The 21,570-nt window shown below is 41.5% G+C and overlaps 1 protein-coding gene and 2 long non-coding RNA genes across 4 annotated transcripts in view; 2 read left to right on the top strand and 1 right to left on the bottom strand.

Annotated features, from left to right (window-relative positions):
- Positions 1-15,938, top strand: part of LOC116318194 — a 41,580-nt gene extending 25,642 nt beyond the window's left edge. The window contains exons 3-10 of the mRNA XM_039607209.1: positions 12,067-12,339; positions 12,458-12,712; positions 12,797-13,045; positions 13,182-13,439; positions 14,355-14,657; positions 14,758-15,027; positions 15,149-15,232; positions 15,379-15,938. Of these exons, the coding sequence (XP_039463143.1) occupies positions 12,067-12,339; positions 12,458-12,712; positions 12,797-13,045; positions 13,182-13,439; positions 14,355-14,657; positions 14,758-15,027; positions 15,149-15,232; positions 15,379-15,445 (1,759 nt within the window). The 3' untranslated portion in view covers positions 15,446-15,938. The remainder of the gene's footprint in view (positions 1-12,066; positions 12,340-12,457; positions 12,713-12,796; positions 13,046-13,181; positions 13,440-14,354; positions 14,658-14,757; positions 15,028-15,148; positions 15,233-15,378) is intronic.
- Positions 609-11,892, bottom strand: LOC120436344. Its single transcript, XR_005610332.1, has 3 exons — positions 11,758-11,892; positions 5,482-5,485; positions 609-661 (listed from the first exon to the last, which is right to left on the bottom strand). It is a non-coding gene; the product is annotated as an uncharacterized LOC120436344 (long non-coding RNA).
- An 856-nt stretch (positions 15,939-16,794) lies between the features above and the next one.
- LOC120436342 lies at positions 16,795-19,483 on the top strand. Of its 2 annotated transcripts, none has more exons than XR_005610330.1 (3): positions 16,795-16,927; positions 19,124-19,232; positions 19,322-19,483. It is a non-coding gene; the product is annotated as an uncharacterized LOC120436342 (long non-coding RNA). The 2 variants fall into 2 exon arrangements; XR_005610329.1 differs by lacking the exon at positions 16,795-16,927 and adding an exon at positions 17,066-17,192.
- Positions 19,484-21,570: the final 2,087 nt, after the last annotated feature.

The following is a 21,570-nucleotide window of genomic DNA, read 5'->3' as shown; positions in this document are numbered from 1 at the left end:
AGCAGCTGTGAACCATCTCTATGCTGCAGTGATACAGCCAGAAACATCCTTTACACCTGAATCCATCATCGCCATGGAAACAACATAAAGCCAAACTCAATGAGTCCTTCAGTGAGTAACTCAGTAAATGAATGAGTTACATGAAGCTGCACTTTATCTCCTGACTTTGTTGAACTTTACTGAGCATGATGATGATGATGATGGTAGCAGCTCTATAGTGAGCAGCAGATGAAGAGTTCAGGCAGCAGAGTCTTCATCACTTTGCGTGTCCACCTGCAGATGTAGCAGATGTGTTAGAGCAGGATGAGTGTTTGTGTTGTAAGAGTGTAAAACAGTGTTCAGCTGCTCTGATGGAAGATGTGTTTAACATGGAGCTTCATTATGTACAGGAAGGACAAGATGGAGTCCATCAGTAGTGTGTGTTTGTTTTTATGCAGCTCACATCAAATCATCACTAAATGTTTCCTTCTTATTTTTACAGTGTTTATCCTCAGTGGTCATGTCTTCATGAAGCAATCAGGTTCTTTGTGAATCTGTTCTGTGCAGCAGCAGAGAGAGAACAGCAGACAGGAGAGAAGATACTGGAGCTGTTATTATCAGTGTGCAGATACAAAAACAGTTCTTTTGAAGAGAAATGGTGTGACTTCCTCATGGACCTGTACTGTTATGAGACTAAAACAGGCTTGAGTGTCCTTCCATCACTACACTCAGTTTTCCAGTCAGCTCCTGCAGTCTGGTCCATAAACCTCTCAGAGAGAAAGACCTCCATCCTCCTGGAAGTGCTGAAACTCCAACCAGAAAAAAAGGAAGTGATGCTGACAGGCTGCTCACATGAAGAGAGTGAAGTGAGGAGTTTCCTGCAGTGTCTGCCTTATATCTCACAGCTCAGGTAAATGAAATCTTCTTCACATGAGTCAAATATCTGTAAGAAAAGATGTGCTGTGAAAAGAAGTGATGGAAATATTTGAAACTCCATAAACTATAAAGTGATGATTTTGTCTTGTGCTGTTTGTTTGTCATCAGCATCATATTTGTGACTTTATCTACATGGATCATATTGTAAATGTATTCAGACTCTGTCATATTTCAGAGGGAAACGTGCTCAGTACACCACTGTGTTTCACTGACTTGTTCAGCTGTTTGTTGCTATGAAGTTTCATATTTTTTATAAATCTCAGATGAAACAGGATCTAAAATAAGAAGTTCTCATCAGAAAGGTTAGATTTTATTTAGATTTGATGAATTGAATTGATTGCATGTTAAATTCAATAAGCTGATGTAAGTTGTGTGAATGAAGGTGAGCATGTGACTGAGCTCATGCAGCAGAGAGGAGAGTGTTGGAGTGCACACATGTGTTTGATGGAAACTTGCATGTTTGACCTGCAGCAGAATCATGAAATGATGTGAAGAAGAAGAAGAACGTAGCTCAGTGCTGACAAGTCAGTCCTGTTTAAAGCGGCTCTTAAAACAACAACAACGTGACATCAAATGTTTAAAATCAAAGTTCAAACTGTTTGTGGCTTTTTGAAAATGAGAGCAGCTTCAAAATCAGAGCAGCTGTGAACCATCTCTATGCTGCAGTGATACAGCCAGAAACATCCTTTACACCTGAATCCATCATCGCCATGGAAACAACATGAAAGCAAACTCAATGAGTCCTTCAGTGAGTAACTCAGTAAATGAATGAGTTACATGAAGCTGCACTTTATCTCCTGACTTTGTTGAACTTTACTGAGCATGATGATGATGATGGTAGCAGCTCTATAGTGAGCAGCAGATTAGTACTAAGATAGGTCTGGAGGAGCTGCGCAGCCTGATAAGTAGACAGATGAACGCTAATCCTGGGGTGGTTGTGATTGTGGCTCGAGAATTTAGTCATGCAGAGACTGTGTTACCCAAATTCCATAAATTCATATAAAGTCCAACAAGGGACAAAAAAATTCTGGATCAGGTCTACTGCAAAGGGTCATATAAGGCTGCTGCAGCCATCCCCTCTTAATTTCACTGTGGTTAATATTTTCAATGGAAACTACACATGACATACAAAAATTACACATGATGTAGTAGAGTTCTTTAGAATTTTTTTTTTTTTTTTTTTTAAAGTATGTTAAGCACTTTGGCAAAATTCGCTTTTACGTATCATCTGTCTCATAATGTCTAATAAGCTTCATACAGTTAAGCACAATCAGTACATGACAGAAACACAAACTTTATATCTCTTAACAAAAATATAGTGGTGGGCGGATCGATCCAAATATCGATAGTATCGATCCCAAGTCGGGATCGGTATCGGATCGATACTGGCCTGGTTAGATCGATTCTTTACTTTGAGTTCTGCTTGCTTGCTACGCTGTGCTTTCGGCAAAACGAAACAGCCAGGTCGCTGGACTCGCCGCTCCTGTGACAGCGGAGAGCAGGCACACTTTGCTCCCCCCTTCTTATGTTTCGGTGTTGCGCTGACACGTCACGTGACTTAGACACTTTGGGGTTGTTAAGTTGTTTACATATTAATAATATATATTGTTTTTGTTGTTGAGAATTTTAATTGTCATTTTTGTATTATAGTTTATCAACAGTATTTGTTTTAATTTGTTTACTGGTTTGCGTGCACTTAAGATTTACAAAAAGAAAAAAAAGATCGCCACCACAGCAGACCCGATGGCATTTTCATGCTTCGCGCATCATTTATTCTTACAATAATCCCACGGTTGCTGTAATAGTACATTCAACGGCTGCAGCTCTCCCACTGGCAGCCGTACACATCACCACCACCAAACCTGCAGCGGCATCGCAGAACACGCCCTGCCACATACCCCCTTGCCAGCTTCACCCCACCCCACGAGCAGGCGAGGGAATCGGCCCGGACCGTCGGCGCCCCATTCCCCGGCCCAGCGACGGGAAGTGTCCACTCTGGCGGTCGCCCGCGCCTCCAGTGGAAGCCCGGAGCTGGCCTGATGGCCACCCATATGGCAAGCAGAGGCGGCGGAGCAGGAGTGGAAGTGAGCCGGGCTCAGAGGCAGCTGGGCAGGCGGGCAAGCGGACAGCATGCCGCCCTCAGGCAGGACCCCGCACCTCGACCTCGACCTCCATCTCCAGCTTGGCAGGTCCCGCTGGCGCGCCAGCCTCCGGCTCACCCCCGCAGCGCTGTCCACCCTTACAGTGATCACACGGTTGCTGTAACAGTAGCCTACATTAAACGGCTGCAGCCTTCCTGCTGCCAGCTATACACATCAACACCAAAAACAACAACAGCACAAGCAGCGCACAGGTTTTAAGCCGGTGAGGCATGATTGTAGATGCAATGAAGGTGAGTCCATCTCACCTGCAGCAGCATCGCAGACGGCTGCCACAATAATAAAGCATTTTTTATTTAATTATAAATTAATTATTTCTCCTAATTATGTCCCGGATTTTAAGTAATTAATAATACAAAAGGAAAAATCACAAAAAACACTTAAGGTCATGAAAATTAATTGCGATTTAGCAATTCAATGAGGCATCCACCTTGTTTATTGAAAAGTATTGGTATCGGTATTGGTATCGGCGATACTGGCCCGTATTTACTTGGTATTGGATCGATACCAAAATATGCAGTATCGCACACCACTACAAAAATAGTTCACATGTATGCCTGAATAAAAACAATCAATCAGAATCAGAATACTTTATTGATCCCTAGGGGAAATTATTTTTCATTACAGTGCTCCATTATAAACAAACATTAACAAAGACGGACAATACACTAACTAAGAATAGCACAATATATACATGCATATATTTATACATAAAAGTCACTTATTAATAAATAGCTGAAAAAGGAAGAACGTGTTGCAGTAAACAGTGTGTTAAGTGGATGAGTTGTACAGGGAGATGGCCACAGGCAGGAATGATTTCCTGTGTCGTTCAGTGGTGCTTTTCGGTAATCTCAGTCTTTCACTGAACGCGCTCCTGTGACTGACCAGCATTTCATGGAGTGGGTGGGAGGTGTTATCCAACATTGTCTTTATCTTTGACAACATCCGCCTCTCCGACACCACCTTGAGGGAGTCCAGCTCCATCCCCACAACACTACTGGCCTTACGGATCAGTTTATCGAGTCTGTTGGCATCAGCGACCCTCAGCCTGCTCCCCCAGCATGCAACAGCATAGAGGATCGCACTGGCCACAACAGACTCATAGAAAATCCTGAGCATTTTCTGGCAGATGTTGAAAGACCTCAGTCGCCTCAAAAAATAGAGACGACTCTGGCCCTTCCTGTAAAGTGCTGTGGTGTTTTTAGCCAAGTCCAGTTTATTGTCAATGTAGACTCCAAGGTATTTATAGTCCTCCACAATGTCAACACTGACCCCCTGAATTGAAACAGGGGTCAAGTGTTTCCTGGTCTTCCTGAAGTCCACTATCAATTCCTTGGTCTTTGCCACGTTGAGCTGCAGATGATTCTGCTCACACCACGTGACAAAGGAGTCGACTACAGCCCGGTACTCTGTCTCATCATCCCTGCTGATACATCCAACCACCGCGGAGTCATCAGAAAACTTCTGAAGATGGCAGGTCTCTGTGCAGTGGCTGAAGTCTGTGGTGTAGAGGGTGAAGAGGAAAGGGGAGAGGACAGTCCCCTGTGGTGCCCCTGTGTTGCTGATTATACTGATTATCACACTTTGGGAGACGTACATATTGTGGTCTTCCTGTCAGGTAATCAACAATCCAGGACACCAGAGAAGCATTCACCTGCATCGCTGTTAATTTACCACCCAGGAGGGTCGGCCTGATGGTGTTGAAAGCACTGGAAAAGTCAAAAAAACATGACCCTCACAGTGCTCGCCGGCTGGTCCAGATGGGTGTAGACACGATTGAGCAGATAGATGATGGCATCCTCTGTTCCAAGACGAGGCTGATAAGCAAATTGAAGGGGATCCAGATGTGGTCTGACAATGGGTCGCAGCTGGTCCAGGATGAGCCTTTCCAGGGTCTTCATGATGTGGGAGGTCAGTGCCATGGGCCTGTAATCCTGGAGGCCACTGGGACGTGACGTCTTTGGTATGGGGACGAGGCGTGATGTCTTCCACAGCACTGGGACCCTCTGCAGACTCAAACTCAGCATAAACAGTTTACGAAAGACTCCACACAGCTGGGGGGCACAGGCCTTGAGGACGCGGAGACTCCGTCTGGTCCAGCAGACTTGCCTGAGTGGAGTCTCCTCATTTGCATCTCAACCTGGTATTGAGTGAAGGTGATGGGTGGGGGAGGGGTGACAAGACTATCACAGGAGGCAACAGTGCTATGTGAAGAGAGAGGTTGGCACAGTGGTGTGGCTCTGGATTCCAGGCTGACCACAGGTGAGGTTGTGGGGGTTTGAGCAGACACTGTAGTGTCGAATCTATTGAAAAACAAATTCAACTCGTTAGCTCTATTCTCACCTCCCTCAGCTCCCCTACTGTTGGTTGGCCTGAATCCAGTGATGGTCTTCATGCCCCTCCACACCTCTCTCATGCTGTTCTGCTGGAGTTTCCACTCCAGCTTCCTCCTGTAATTGTCCTTAGCCTCTCTGATCTTGTCCTTTAGTAACACCTGGACCTTCCTCACCTCCTCTTTATTGCCCCCTCTGAAAGCCCTCTTCTTGTTGTTGAGGAGGGCTTTGATGTCCTTAGTCACCCACGGCTTGTTATTTGGGTAACAATGTACAGTCTGAGCTGGAACAATGGAGTCGGTGCAGAAAGTTATGTAGTCTGTGATACACTCAGTAAGCCCGTTGATTTCCAGCCCTGTAGTTCCACCATGGCCTCCTCTGACCACCTCCTAATGCTCCTCGTGGTCACAGGTTCCCTCCTCACTAGGGCTGGGTATCGTCACTGATTTCTAGAATCGATTCGTTTCCGATTCACAAGGTCCCGAATCGATTCGATCCACGATTCGATTCGATTCAATTCGATTTGAATCTGGGAAATTTTGACAGTCAGAAATATTATAATTCAGATCAGTACATTTACATATTTTTGTATCTATAAAAAGGAAGCTGACACAAGCAAAACTTTATTAAAGGTGTGAGCATCACAGCAGATGCCTTTGTGTCAAAGTAGCTGAAGATAAAACACAGAAAAACATGAAGGTGGTTTTCCTGGCCTGGGATTTTATAAAAATATTCTGCAGTACATCAAAAATGAAAGACACCATTAATCAACATGTGAACGTTACCTCTGACGTTACAGCGGTTTTATTAGAGACACGGCTGAGCATTTTGCATAATTTTAAAAAGTTTAAATTTGTTCAGTATTGAACGGCAGAAATTAGGTTTTCTTTTCGGAAGTATGTAAAACGTAAAAAAAAAAACAGCGGCCGACAGCGCTGTAAACAACGGTAGACTTGTGCGTAACAAGCAAGCGAATAATGCAGAAAACAGATATTTAGATGGGAAACTGTTCTTGAAGTACAGAGGGAGAGAGAGAGAGAGAGAGCTGTGCATGAAGTGTGATTTTATCGTGGTGGAAGCAAAACAGCAAAAGTCAGAGGGAATTCATGACGATGTTTATGTGAAGCGTAGTTTAGATCTTCTTTTGCTGCTAGTTCGGTCAATATTGTTTGGAGAGAGATCAAACTAACAGCTTTAGAATCAGCACAAAAAGGGCGTGAACACAAAGTGCGGACCCGCCGACAGATCAGAATCAGCGAGCTGTCGGGTTTCAGCCCTGTCCGTGCGGTCAGGTGAGAAAGGCGACATCTCACTGATTCTGATCCGCAGGTCCGCGCTTTGTGTTTACATCCTTGTGCAGAATCCGTGTTCCTGCTCTCATTTACTGTCTTAGCTGTTTGGTGGTTGTTGAAATTTTGTGAGGTTTCACCTGAGATTCTGGCGTTTCGGGCAAAATAAATTTATATTAAAAAAATCGATTCAGGATTTTAATGAATCAATTTCACGTTATCCAAGCCAGAATCGATTTTAATCGATGAATCGATTATTAAAACCCACCCCTACTCCTCACAATTGGCACAGCGGGGGTTGAGGTGAATCAGGTTATGATCTGATCTTCCAAGTGGGGGGAGGGAGGAGGAGCTGTATGCATCCTTGACATTAGCATACAGTAGGTCGAAAATTTTCTCTCCCCTGGTGGGACAGTCCACATATTGTCTGAATGTTGGTAGTGTATTGTCCAGTGATTTTTTTTTTTTTTTCAAACAAGTGACATGTTACAACGCTTTTAGTTTTATTTTAGTAAAAACTCAAAACTTACAATTGACAGCTACTGGGGTTTGGAAGAGAACTGAACAAATATTTAAAATATAATCTGATCATTTTTGTAGCAGCCTTCAGGATCTCCACGTATTAACATGCTGTTTTTAGACTTGATGGATAGCATTAACAACCTGTTAGCTGCAAATAACCATTTGCAGTTCCACATGATTATTAACAGAAAAAAAGAAAACATATTACGTAGCCTTCAGCAATAGTAATAAATCACATGGCAATAGTACATTCATGTAGTTGTAAAAAACATGACAGTATGTTAAGCAGTGTTGGGTAAGTTACTTTAAATTAGTAACTTAGTTACATTACTAGTTACTTCTCTAAAAAAGTAACTGAGTTACTTCAAGTTACTCGTTACTTTCAAAGTAACTAGTTACTAGGGAAAGTAACTTTGGTTTTACTCAGAATTCTCTTGTTAATGTGTTGCTTCCGTAACTGGATACCCAGCCACACTGCCAGTCTTCTAGCTTGCTTACTTGCCACAAGTGCACTGTGCCACCTACCAATAGAAAGGAAAAATAATGTGCACATTTCCACAAGAGAAATCCGCGCTGGACCGTCGTTGACCGCCGCCATGATTCTAGCCTGCTTTTTACATCCAACACAAAAACTGCAGTCGTGGTGCTTTTGATTGTACTCAGAACTTGGAAATTCTGCCTTCTGAATAGGAAGATGTAGGTAACACCAGACTGCAGATGAGCTGCATACAGGGCTGGACTGGGACAAAAAAAATCGTCCCGGCATTTTGACTAGAGACCGCCCACCATTATAGGAAAAATCATAAAGCCTTTGAATGAAAATAAACACTGTTGTGACAGTGATGTACACTGTTCTGATGGTATATATGTATCAATCTATCAATTGTTTGTTGTAAGACTCAGATAATTATTTTTTTTTAAAGCGAGACATTTTAAATGAGAATAATAAAGAAAAGTATTTCTTTGTGCCCCCCTTTCCCTGTTAATGCCCTACCTGGCCCCCTGGCAACACTTTGCTAGATCCACCCCTGCACAGTTACCAGTTGTCAGCTACATAGAAAAGGATCCTGGTGTTATTTGTCTCTCAGAAACAGCTCATAACTTCCCTTCAACTCATTCATGTCATCTAAAAGGTAAACCTGTTTCTCCATCACCTGTTCAGCTCTGATGATTCAGTAAGGACATCTCCTGGTTTCATCTTCATGTTTCACTCTCACCAGATAACCAAACCGATATCATGACCAGCAGCTTTACAGCTGTGGCTCCAGCAAACATCAGCTGATACTAGCAATTAATATTAAATAAATTCTAACAACAGCTGATCAAGCTTAAACGTGCTGCTGTTGTTTAACGCGACATCCGCTGGTTTCCTCTTTCTGGCGCAAAGTGGGCGATAAATAAACAAGAGAGAAAAGCCGATCAGCTGATCATTGATCAGTTTCGTGATTGAAGTAGAAATGGGAGAGAATGACAGAAGAAGAGGCAGCTGTGCAGCTTCAGCTTTGTGTCTTTTTCATTGTAGCTGAAGTCCGGGACAAACTGTGTTCCTTTTCACCTCAGTACGAAACGCGTAATATTTTCTCTGAATACCAGACGATTCTGTTTTTTACGGGACGGTTGGCAACTCTAATAATTAACCGTATGAACAAAATCAGTAACATAGCACCCACACAGCTGTATAGAAACTCCGTCATGCTAGCTAGCACACAGTACGAAAATGTCAGCATACCGAAAATAAACTCCACCTAAACTTGGTTTATATCTGACTCCGATAGACTGCAGGTCATAACTTCTTACCTGAAGTTCAGTTCACCTGACACGCGGACCGGCGGCCGCTTCGGGTCTCTCCTCTTGCCTCCCACCTGCTGGCTTCCACCACTTGCTAATGTTATTGAATCTGTGGAAGCTCCGCGATATCCACCACACGAAGTAACGAGTAACGAGCCTATCTAAATCCCACTAACGAGTAACGCGTTCCTGGTTTTGTCATAATAACTAGTTACCGTGCTCGTTACCACAATAATAACGTAGTTACTGTAACGCGTTACTTAATAACGCGTTAGTCCCAACACTGATATTAAGTAATCCAAAGTATTCAGAATACGTTACTCTCATTGAGTAACGTAACGGAATATGTTACAAAATACATTTAGGGGCATGTATTCTGTAATCTCTAGTGGAATACATTATAAAAGTAACTTTGCTAACTCTGACGGTCTGATGGTTTCATAAGAAAACATATATTTCTGTTTAACCCAGGCAAACAATCTCTTTGGCCATTTTTACATTTCACTTTTCTAATAAGTTGATGTATAGTTCTCTGAAGTACAATCATGAAAGCACCACAGTTATTACCCAAACTTTTCTGTAAAAAGAGCTCAGTTTATTTCAATTATTCAATTTTCTAGATTACTTAAGTCACTTATTCAAATCCTATACTGTTCCAATTTATATAGTTTTTAACATAGAAAAGCACACCCCCACCTTGACCATAAGTTATGTCTTTTTGGAACAAATTATACCCAACATTTAATATGTCAGCTAGAGAATTGTTCACAATTGCAGGATTATGCTTGTTGTTGTTACATGGTGTTGGATCTTTCCTTGGTGTGGAGTTTGGAGGTGACACATTATTGCTTTTCCATTGTTAACCCTATGGAGTCCAGTGTATAATTGGCCGTTTTGACTACTTTTGATTTTACCTCTATAATTCACCTTTAAAAACTGTTTACTCACATTGAGTAACTTAACAGAATACGTTACAAAATCTCTTTCGGCTCTTTCGGCTCCGAACCGGCTCTTCAGGTTGTTTTGTTGCTTTAATTAATTTGTTATTAACAACAATATAAAATTATGCAAAAAAAGGAATTAATAATGTAAAAAACCCCGTGGTTTTATATATATATGTTTATATATAAATATATACGGTGGCCTCTAGAGACAAAGCACGTACAAACTCCAAAACGCATTTCTAGCGTTAACTGAACTTCCAAAACAGAGCTACCTAGATCACTTAAATTACAGTATTGAAAGCATATGTGTATTGTTTGTGTATTTATACACAGGCACTCATATATATTCAAATAATTTAAAAAAAATGTTCATTTACCTGTTACTACCACACCAAATCCAGTCGTTGGTACTTACTTCCTGGCTTGTGTAGTCACTGGTAACAAAAGCTCAACACTGCGCCTAGCATCCTGGAGCACTTCTGTCGTCTTTTGTACGTGTTTTGGAGTTTGTACGTGCTTCGGAGTTTGTACGTGCTTCGGGGTTTGTACGTGTTTTGGAGTTTGTACGTGCTTCGGGGTTTGTACGTGTTTTGGAGTTTGTACGCGCTTCGGGGTTTGTACGTGTTTCGGAGTTTGTACGTGCTTCGGAGTTTTTACGTGTTTTGGAGTTTGTACGTGCTTCGGAGTTTTTACGTGTTTTGGAGTTTGTACGTGTTTTGTCTCTAGGGGCCACCGTAAATATACTTTTATTTATTCACTCCACATAAAATGTAATAAATAAATCATATAATACAAAAACCAACTATTTACATTTCACCTTTAAACTATTTAATTTTTCAGCTTTTTCCTTTTAAACAAATTTAAAGTGAAACAACACAAAACACTGCAAACCACAACACAGTTAAATTTAAATAAAAATATGAAAACAAAAAGAAGATGCACATTCTCTGTCATATGGATCTGCATGAATAAACTTTCTGAATCCTTTATCATCCGCAACTGAAAATAGTTGTGGATGATTACTATACCTTTCTAATGTGACGTTGTTGGCCCCGGCTCTCTTTCTCTCTCTCTCCCTCCCGCTCTGTTCCTGTGCTACTGCGAGTGTAACTACCGCCCCTCCCCCCTTTTCCCAGCAAAGCACAAGGCTCTCGTGCGGAGTGAAGCGGGAAAAAAGTGCGAGAGAGAGGGTGAGAGAAAGGAAAAAAAAAAAAACGTCTCGCGTCGTTCACTTCAAAGAGGCGGCTCTAAGAGCCGTTTCGTTCGCGACGGACACATCACTAGAGGGAAAGCTTTTTGCAAGAGCTGTCAAAGCCATCCGCCCACGTGCCCTCCCTCCCCTGCAGACACAGTCGGTACTGTAAAGAGTTCTGCATTTATCTTTAAAAAAAAGATGTTTGAAGATGTTAGAAGAGGATGAGTGTGTTGTAAAAATGTAAAACAGTGTTCAGCTGCTCTGATGGAAGATGTGTTTAACATGGAGCTTGATTATGTACAGGAAGGACAAGATGGAGTCCATCAGTAGTGTGTGGTTGTATTTATGCAGCTGAGACCAAATCATCACTAAATGTTTTCTTATTGTTCCAGTGTTGATTTATGGGATCAAGATGAAGAAACCAGTTTCTTTGTGAATCTGTTCTGTGCAGCAGCAGAGAGAGAACAGCAGACAGGAGAGAAGATACTGGAGCTGTTATCATCAGTGTGCACATATCAAACATTCCATTTAATTGACACTGATATGGATGATGATTATTTGCAGAAATATCAGTCTGGCTTTCTGTTGGATCTGTGCTCCTATTTGAAGGACTATGAGACTAAAACAGGCTTGAGTGTCCTTCCATCATTACAGTCAGTTTTCCAGTCAGCTCCTGCAGTCTGGTCCATAAACCTCTCAGAGAGAAAGACCTCCATCCTCCTGGAAGTGCTGAAACTCCAACCAGAGAAGAAACAAGTGAAGCTGACAGGCTGCTCACATGAAGAGAGTGAAGTGAGGAGTTTCCTGCAGTGTCTGCCTTATATCTCACAGCTCAGGTAAATAAGACATATTTTGAATTAATATTTTCATTTGCAGAATTTTTCCAGCATGTTTTCTGATTTCATCCTTACTGTGTTTCAGCTGTGATCCAGACTTCTTCCAGAGAGTGTGTACATCGTGTACATCGATGTCTGTAAGATCCAGAGAGGAGGCCCAGCAGCTGGAGTCTCTGCTGCAGCTCCTGGGGTTCCAGCTGCTGTTAACAGGAGAGTTACACAGGAAAAGCTGCTGGTCTGTGGGGAGAGTTCTCAAACTGTGTGGCTCTAAAGTGGATCTCATCCTCACACCCAGCAAGATGTCTGCCAGAGGAGCCGCTCTCCTCTTTAGACACACAACACAACTACACAGTCTGAGGCAGGAAGTGAAATCATGACTCCCTCTTGTTCTTCTAACACCATTTATCTGCTGTCCACTTTGAATCTTTAGTTCTTGGTGTTCATCATTTCTGCTCTTTTGTCTCTGTGATCTTCAGGCTTTCCATCGACATGTCCTTGCTCCTGTTTCAGTGGGTAAGAAGAGGCAGAGTGGTCTGTCCACTGGCTGTTGAAGAGCTTTCTCTTGTGCCTAAGAAAGCCCGACCATCACAGAGAGTAATGTTGAGGGCTGTCAGTAGTTTGGCTTCCCTGCTGAGATACTGGACAGTCGGACGGTTAGACCTGACTGAGACCTGCATCCCTGCTCAGGGTCTCATTACACTGCTGCTCCATGATGCTCCTCTAACAGTCAAGTAAATGTCTTTCCTGAACATCACAGGCCAAATAACATGTAGATTTTTACTTCAAAGCTTATTTTATATTTATGATCTCTGCAGACTGAGTGAAGAGAGCTTCCAGCAGCTTCTGTGTCTCCTCCATGAAATCCAGGACAAGGACTTGACGTTGTCCTTCTTGAGTAAGGTTGGTGGAGACCTGACCTCCTGCTGTCTGAACTGGGAGCTTCTTCACTATCTGCTGCAGCAGTCGTCAGCTCAGACCATCACTGTGGACCTGAGGAAGAACCTCTTCTTACAGGAGGAAACCACACGTCTGCTTCCCTTTCTGGACAGGATTGTGTTTAAAAGGTGCTGAATGTAGTTTGATCTTTTACCAAACACAGTTTCTGCTGTTTAATCAGGAGGATTTGAAATGCTGTCTCATCTTTAATCAGCAGTTTATGGATCCTTTAAACAAAGTTGGAAATAAACTGTTTGTTTTCAGGCCCAGTCCCAGCTTTGTGATGAGCTCCATCAGAGAGCTCTACAGAGCTCATGACAGTCACGCTGTACCCAGTTTACTGAGGTCATTTGGTCATGTGATCAACCTGAGCTGCAGAGAGCTGGACTCAGTGGACTGTGCTGCTCTGATCTTCATCCTCAAACACGGAGACGGAGTCAAACTGAACCTCCTGTGGACCTCCATACCAGCAGAGGGAGTAGAGTCCATCCTCTTCATGCTGGACAAAGTTTCTCATCTCAGGTCAGATATTAGAGCTCGTTCCTCTGTGCTGCACCTGTGTGAGTGCTGAACAACACACTGGACTTTATTCAGTCACTGTCATGGAGGACTGCATTTCTTTACCAATTTTTTAAAATAAATTGTATCATTATAACATACTTACAGTGCACTGTTTTATAAACTAACATTTTACTTTTACTGCGTGGAAAAGATTTTCTGAACAGCTGAACAAGAAACTAGAAGGAAACTTTTAAAGTCTTTAAAATAAAATAAAAAAACATGTCATGTTAACTACAGATAATAAAAGTTACACAGTAAAACTTTACTGTATCCACAAGTGGCAAATTGATCATTAATTAACTTTGCCTTCAAATAATAATGAATGATATTTACTAATCATTAGTAATTTTATAATTAAAACTATTACATAAATGTGTTGTTGGCCACTTTTGACAGTTGCTCAAACAACAAGCTGAAAGCTGGAATTCATAAACCTCCAGACACATTTTAATTGGACCCATTAAAATAATCTGCAACACGCTCTGTTTCTGTGGTTTCCTGGACACAAAGGAGATTTTTACTCTTCATCACTGCTGACAAATGATGCCTTTAATCTGATTATATTGCAGTAAATTATTTAAACACAGTTATCGGATAAACTGAGTCCTTTTTCATTTAAAGCTGTTATCTGTTAACATCCACATGCACAATCAGCTCAAACAGTAAAACTGGGCTCAGTGTGACTTTGTCACTAGTTTAGTAACATGAGAGTGCATAAATCCAGCATCTAATTACAATATTGTATTTGCTGCTAGTTCATAGATGCTGTTCTCAAAATCCTTTAGTTTCAAAGATCAACACATTTTATTCAAACTAGCAGTTTGTTCACAGCATCTATAATTATAGTTTTTCTGTCTCCGTGTGTTTTCCTTGCAGTGTTGACAGGAATCAGCTGCTGAGGTTCATCCACTGCTGTGCTGCCTGTGACGTCCAGCAGGAGGCAGCGTCAGGCCTGCTGAGGACTCTGCAGCACAGCTTGGATCTGTCCTGCTCCTCCTGTGTGGAGCTACCAGAGGAGGATCAGCCTGAGCCTCTGAGTCTGACTGCTGATGACTGCAGGGCCGTCTCCACCATCCTGACACACAGCAGCCGGGACACACAGCTCGACCTGCGAGACTGTGAGGTGGAGGACAGCGTGCTGGACCTGCTGTTTCCTGTCCTCCACAGGGTCCGCCTCAGGTGGGAAAGACCACAGAAGAGTCTAAACCAGAGAGAAGCTCGTTCACACTGTTGTTGATGCATCCTGACAGTTTCTCTTTGCTCTGTTTGTCCTGTTTAGAGTCAGTAAAACTGTCCTCCTCCAGCTGCTGTCTCTGGTTCCTGTGAACAGTGAGAGGGACACAGTGAGGCGGGCGGTGTCCCTGTGTAGAGCCCTGGGTGGAGAGCTGGATCTCAGTCACAGCACACTGGATCAGAGGGCCTGTGGGGCTTTGGTCCAGATGCTGGACTCGTGTGAAGGGCTGACAGAGCTGGACCTCAGTCACTGTCAGCTCACTGACCAGCTGCTGCTCCCTCTCATCACACATCTGCACAAAGTCCAAGTCCTGGAGTGAGTGTCACACACTGATCCTTCTCTGGGAGGCACCAATAACCATCAGCCTGTTCACACACACTACAATAATATAATGTGCAGCGATCACTTAGAGCCACTTGTTGTGTTTGTGTTACAGTCTGAGTCACAATCAGATCACTGATGCTTCGACTGATGTGTTACTGCAGCTGCTCTCCATCAACCCCTCCATCGACTGTGTGCGGTGAGCCAACATGAATCAGTCTCCATCAGTGAAGGAGTTTCTCCTCAGACTCTCAGAGGAATCATTCACAGTCTGAGCTCACATGGATTCATGTTGTTCTGAGTGAATGAGTGACGTCTGCTCTCTCTGCTTTGGTCTCTTTCTAGACTCTACAGCAACAACATCGTGCACAGAGCAGCCTTCAAGGAACACAAGCAGTTTGAGATCTGGTGAAGCACTCAACAGCTGGGATAGGCTCCTGCCCCCTCGCGACCCTGAAAAAGAATACGCAGAAGCGAGTGGATGGATAGTGAAAAAACAAAGCAAGACTGTAATCGTTACTTTAAAGTTGTGAGTCAACTTTGTTTACATGTGGTACTTTTGCAATAACTGTACTGATTTTGGACTTCATGTGTCAGTCTAAACATAAAGATTTTGTAATGATTTTCACAGTAGTCATGTAATAACATTACAGTCAGGTGGCATGACAATAAAGATACCAGTGAGTGTCATTTCTTTATTTTAAATGAACTAATGCAAGAAATAAAGGTGTGGTGTAAAACATGGTGCATATTTGGATTTTATGAAATACATGTGAAAATCAAATCAGTTTACAGACATCATTTTTAATCATGTAAATGTACAAAATGTGATTTTGACTGAAAACAGTTTACAAACATGTAAAACTTGAAGTCTGTGTTTCAAAATAAAACTGCACTAAATTTCACATTTCTTCTGATATGGGAATTATAGTTGTATAACAACACTGCGAGTGGTTTTATTATCATATACATATTAAGAGAGAGTATGTCATCACACAACACTGAGTGGGTTTAGTGAGATTAGTATTGTTTAGCACTCGAGATACAGAGTGGGTTGTCTGTTAATATTTAGATTTGAGCATGCCTCAAATCATCTTTAGTTCAGTCTATGCACACACATCTGGACACCGGCTCAGTTTTTGTAGTTTTGACTCTTTCAGTTTTAATTCAGCCAATTAATATGTTATATATTAAAGTGTAGTCTTTTAGCTTGAATTCCAGGGGAAATGTTGTACTAATTATTCAGGATTTAAAGCCATTTTTATGCATAGTGCCCCATTTTCAGAGGCTCAAAAGTCACTGGACAAAATGATTGAGAGCTGATGTGTTTTCAGTTTTTCATTATTTCCTGAACAGTGTATAAAGGGAGTTTTTAATACCAGATTTCTCCCTTGAGATGCTTACATGCTCTCTTGGGTGAGATCAGGTGACTGATTTGCTCACTGAAGAATATATCTCATTTCTTGTCTTGAGAAAGTCTTGGGTTACATGTGAGCAGGGGTCGGCAACCTTTCTGATGATGAGTGCCATCTAGAATTTCCTCAGAAGTCAATGTGCCATATGACTGCATTAGCAATAAATTTAATAATGCTCTATATCAAAAGTTACACAATATATACAACAACTTTATACAATTATATTTGTTTGCAGATGTTGGCAGCTATCAGCGAATAGTTATCAGCTATTTTGAAACAAAAAAGATGCTTTTTATCCATAACAACAAATGAACTGTACAATTCTGTGAATTCTGTCTCGAGTCTACGGATGTATCCGTGTATTTCCGTGGTGCTGATGCTGCGCTGAGTGGACAGCTCCTGAAGCTCTTGAAGTGTCGAAATGCAGAAATTTCAATATCACTTGAAAAAACTGCCAGCTAGCAACGTCCCTCTCACCAGTAGGCTAAGTTATTTTTAACCAATTACAAGTTGAATCTGGTAGTTGGGTTGTTAGCTAAGATGGATGATCTGATATCGTGCTAGCTAAGATACCGTCATTAAGAAGCGGCATAACGAATGTGTCTGTGTGAGCTAATTTGCGATGTGCATCGCTGGCCCAGCCATTTATTTTTTTATGCACCTTCTCAGATTAATTCACTGCGTCTTGTGCCATCAGTTAACCGTTCGCGTGCCAGCTGTGGCACGAGTGCCCCTGCTTTAGAGGTATGCTTTCAGACATTATCTATTTGCACTGTGGAGCACTGTACGACCAGTTTTGCAGCATTTGTCTGTATCTGAGCAGAGAGTATAACCCTGTATGCTTCAGAATTATTCCTGTTTCTATCAACAGTCACATCATCAATAAATATTAGTGACCTGGTTCTACTGGCAGCCATACATGGCTATGCCATAACATAGCCTCCAGCATTCTTGGCAGATGATATGATATACTTCAGATCATGATCTGTTTCTCTCCTTTATCATTTTCAGTTTAATCTTGGCTTCTGAAGCTTTTGCTTTCTCGCTAAAAGAATTTTTAGAGCTAACTATAGTAATAAGTATGGCTTATTCACATCCTCATTAAATTGCTTTTCAGTCAATTGTTCAAATAATTTTGAGCCTTTTAAAACAGGGGACTATGCATAAAAATGGCCATGTGTTGTGTGACTGTTCACTTTAATGACAGCTAAAGAAGGATTTCAGGAAGTAGTCAGATCCCATCACTTTCTGCTTAATTTTTAGTTTTTATATTTTGATGATGCCACTGTGACCGCCATCATTTGTCAACATGTTTCTTATTTAATACAAGTTTTTTTAAAATTATTATTTATTAAATTATTTTATCTGGCAATATAAAGAAAGCATGATGTCTCCCGTGTACAACTAATGCATCAGGCATTACATATATCTTGTTCCATGGATTTAGCTCAGGAGGTAGCGCATGCATCTACTAATCTGAAAGTTGGTGACTGCTCCAGTCTGCATGCCAATTATTTTGGGGGCAACCTCTGATGCATCTATTGGAGTTTGAATATGTGTGAATGTTAGATAGAAAGCACTTAAGCATAGAAAGAAAAGTGATTATCTGAACAATTTATTGAGGCATGTTGTATAAAGCGTTTTGAGTACTGGACTTGTAGTCAAGACTGCCTAAACCAAGACCAAGACAATACCAAGACCAGAGGGTATCGAAACCAAGACAAGACCAAGACAGACCGAGTCAAGACCAAGACAAAGTCGGGATGAGACTAAGACAGAGACCGAGACAAAACAGTCTTTAAACTGCAGCCATATGCTGCTTCGTTTACAGGTGTCAGGCATTTTTATGTGTTTTTGCGATGCACTCGCATCTATATATATATATACATATATACATTATAACAATGTAACAATCAATATATATAACAAATATAATGTGGGTGGCAGGGAGTGACACATCAGTGTCCAATGTAGTGGTTTATGTGCAAGTATACCATCAACACTGACACAAATACAAGAAAACAGTCTTTGAATAGCTGTCCACTGCATGGCCACTATGCATGAAAGGGTTAAACAAATACAATTTTACACAATCTTATAGTATAACCCCATTTCCACAAAACTTTGGACGCTGTGGAAAATGTAAATAAAAACAGAATCCAATCATTTGCAAATCTGCTAAATCCATATTTTATTCACAACAGAACGTCACATGTTTCTACTGAGATATTTTACTATTTCATGAAAAATATGAACCTAATACAACCAAATGAAGCTCAGCTGTAAAGTTGGAGCAGCACAAACTGTGTTTGGTATTGTCATAAGAATTTGCATGTGTTCGGTTGATGGTGTTAGATTATAGAAATATCTGTGAATAAATAACATTAAACTTACACTGAAGTGATTTTCACACTCTTTTATTAAGCTATGTGAGAATGCCAGAGCTGAACACACTGAGTAACCTTTAATGTTTAGGTGTGTGCAATTGAAAGTTTCAGATCTTTAATGTGCAGCTGCCATGTCAGAAATAAACAGCAGTATTGACATCGCACTGAGCAACAATATAGTGTTAAGCTGAGCTGATAGATTTCTTGTCCTGCTCTTATTCATATGTGATGATTCTCTCACTCTCCTTCTCACTCTTGCCTACTCTCTCTCTGTCTCTCTATCTGTAGACGTGTGTCTTCCTCCAGTCTCAGCCTATCTGCACCTGAGAGATTTGGTCATCAGCCAGTTCCCATTTAAGCCGAGGAAGATATTTATTCAATGCTGGATTGTTGACTAGTTAGTAAAGTTGGTTTGCCAACACATGATCAGTTTTCTCCATTGCCTGTGTGCTCCCTGATACTTACTTTCTGCTTGTGTCTGTGCAGGAATCCCAGGCTGAGTAAATGTTCTCACTGGGTTGTGGACTTGTTTCTGGTGTTTCTTTTGACCAGGCCCGTGGCGAGGATTGGAGCCTTCAGGACACCCAGCTGTCTCAGAACCCAGTCGCAAAGATTGTTGCTTTTCTGTGTGATCATGTGTCACTGTAAATAAACACACTGTACTGAAGATTTAAGATTCTGCTTTTTGAGTCCTTCCCTGATCACTAACCATGACAAAAATCATCTGGATTTAACAGAAGAACGAAAGAAAAAACGTAATGAAGTCATTCACATGGATCTCACCTGTCTGTCCAGCAGCTCACGTGTATTTCATGTAACTTTATATATTCTATTTCTATATCCCTCCCAATAAAACAAACAACCTCTTCATTAGTTAATCCCTCTCCTGTCACAGTCCTATTTGTTTAAACACTGTGCACACTTCTCTCTAATTTGAAACGATACCACAAAACAAAAGTCAGAGGTCAAAGTTCAGTCACTGCTAATGCATTTTATTTACCTCTATGGATCCTCCTTATACTCTCAGGGGCTGCCCCACCTTCAGTGATCCCCTAATCACCTTCTCACTATTTCTTCCCCCTGTTCCCCGCTGTCCAAATTATGGACAAACATGGTTTAGTTTGTTAAAGTCTCTATGACTCGAGTTCACACAGACGTGATTATCCTCTTATTCAGCAAAACGTCCTCTGTCGAAATAGTCTGACTCCACTTGAGAACAGTAAATGTATCACTTTCTGTTGTAACCCACAACCTGAAGGGTGATGAAAGACTCATGTTTCACTGTTTTACTAAAGTAAAACGTCCAGTTGGTTGGATTGTAAAGATTGTAAAGAGTCAACTGGATCCGTTCACGTTGCCCTGTGAGCACGGGCAGTTGCATCGTGGTGGGGGGCGGCATCACAGGCATCGGCAAAAAAAAAAAAATGCCCATTTGCCCATTTGATGGGAGTAAGGGCGCACTCCGTTTGCGAGGTGCGCCTGCTGCTTGCGGCACAGAGAGGAGCGGGCGGGGCGACGGGGGATTCTCTGGCTGGCTGGAGCAGCATCTAATAACCAACTCGCAAAATAAAACAAAATAAAAACAAAACAACAAACACGAAAACACCGGACATCATGATACAGACTTATAATTTGCCCCTATGTTTTTTCGAAATTCTATACGCGAAAAGTGAGCGCGAGAGCCCTCGGTGCGCCTGCTCGCTGCTGAAGTCAAAGTAAACTTTATTGTCATCTCCGCTACATACAGTCCAGTATATAGAGAGACGAGACCACGAGGCTCCAGTTACAGCAGTGCAAGTAAACAAACAATAAATATAAGAAGAATAAGAAAATAAATACACACTTTAGGATTAGGGATAAAGGGATCAATAACAATTTAAAATTTATAATTTACAGTTTGATGATTTAAAGTCTCACACACAACCTGTCGAAAGGGGAGGGGGGCCGGCTGCTTCCAAACAGAGCACATTTCAATCATGTTGTAAATCCAAGCCCATTATGTATTCATGATTTTAATCCCGGGTTGTGCGAAATCCCAGAAATAAACTTTAGACAAAGTGAATCTGTGAACTAAGGTGTAGGTCTGTTAGGTTATGTTGTGGCGATCGTCGATATGGGGGATTTGTGTTCATAGTGGAGTGCAAAATTAAAACCAATGGAAGTTGGACAAGAAAAGTTCAAAGCCATCAGGTGCTCAGTTTAGAAAAAGATAGAAAAGAAGAGGAGGAGAAACAAGCAAAAGATACAGGTAAGCAGATGTGTCATTGGATAATGGTGAGTTATCCTGAAACAATCAGAATACTTTATTAACCCCTAAGGAAATAATGTGGATTACAGTTGCTCCAAAAAGAAATGGTAAAAATAATAACAGTAACAGACTAAACTCCAAACAATACATTATGTTACAGATTTTAATATCAGTTAGTTCCGACAACAGTTTTATGTTAATGTACAATCCTTAATATGTTTTATTTGCGAATGTGTGTGTGTGTGTGTGTGTGTGTGGGGGGGGGGTACGCTAGAGGGAATGTTCGCCCGGGGCACCAAACAGGCTAGGACCGCCACTGCACATCAGAATCAGAACCTTTAAACTGCATATATTTAAACATGAAAGGTTACTGTCCCACAGTGTGATAAAGAATCTCTTTAGCATGTGAAAGTGAAATTAATTTGATTGATTGAAGAACTATTCCTGCAGCTAAAAGACTTTACTGAGTTTTACAGCGTCCTGATTA

Source organism: Oreochromis aureus, linkage group 23, assembly GCF_013358895.1.
Source record: "Oreochromis aureus strain Israel breed Guangdong linkage group 23, ZZ_aureus, whole genome shotgun sequence".
Lineage (NCBI taxonomy): Eukaryota > Metazoa > Chordata > Actinopteri > Cichliformes > Cichlidae > Oreochromis > Oreochromis aureus.
Note: the sequence above shows the minus strand (reverse complement) of the source record. Positions and strands in the feature narration are given on the sequence as shown.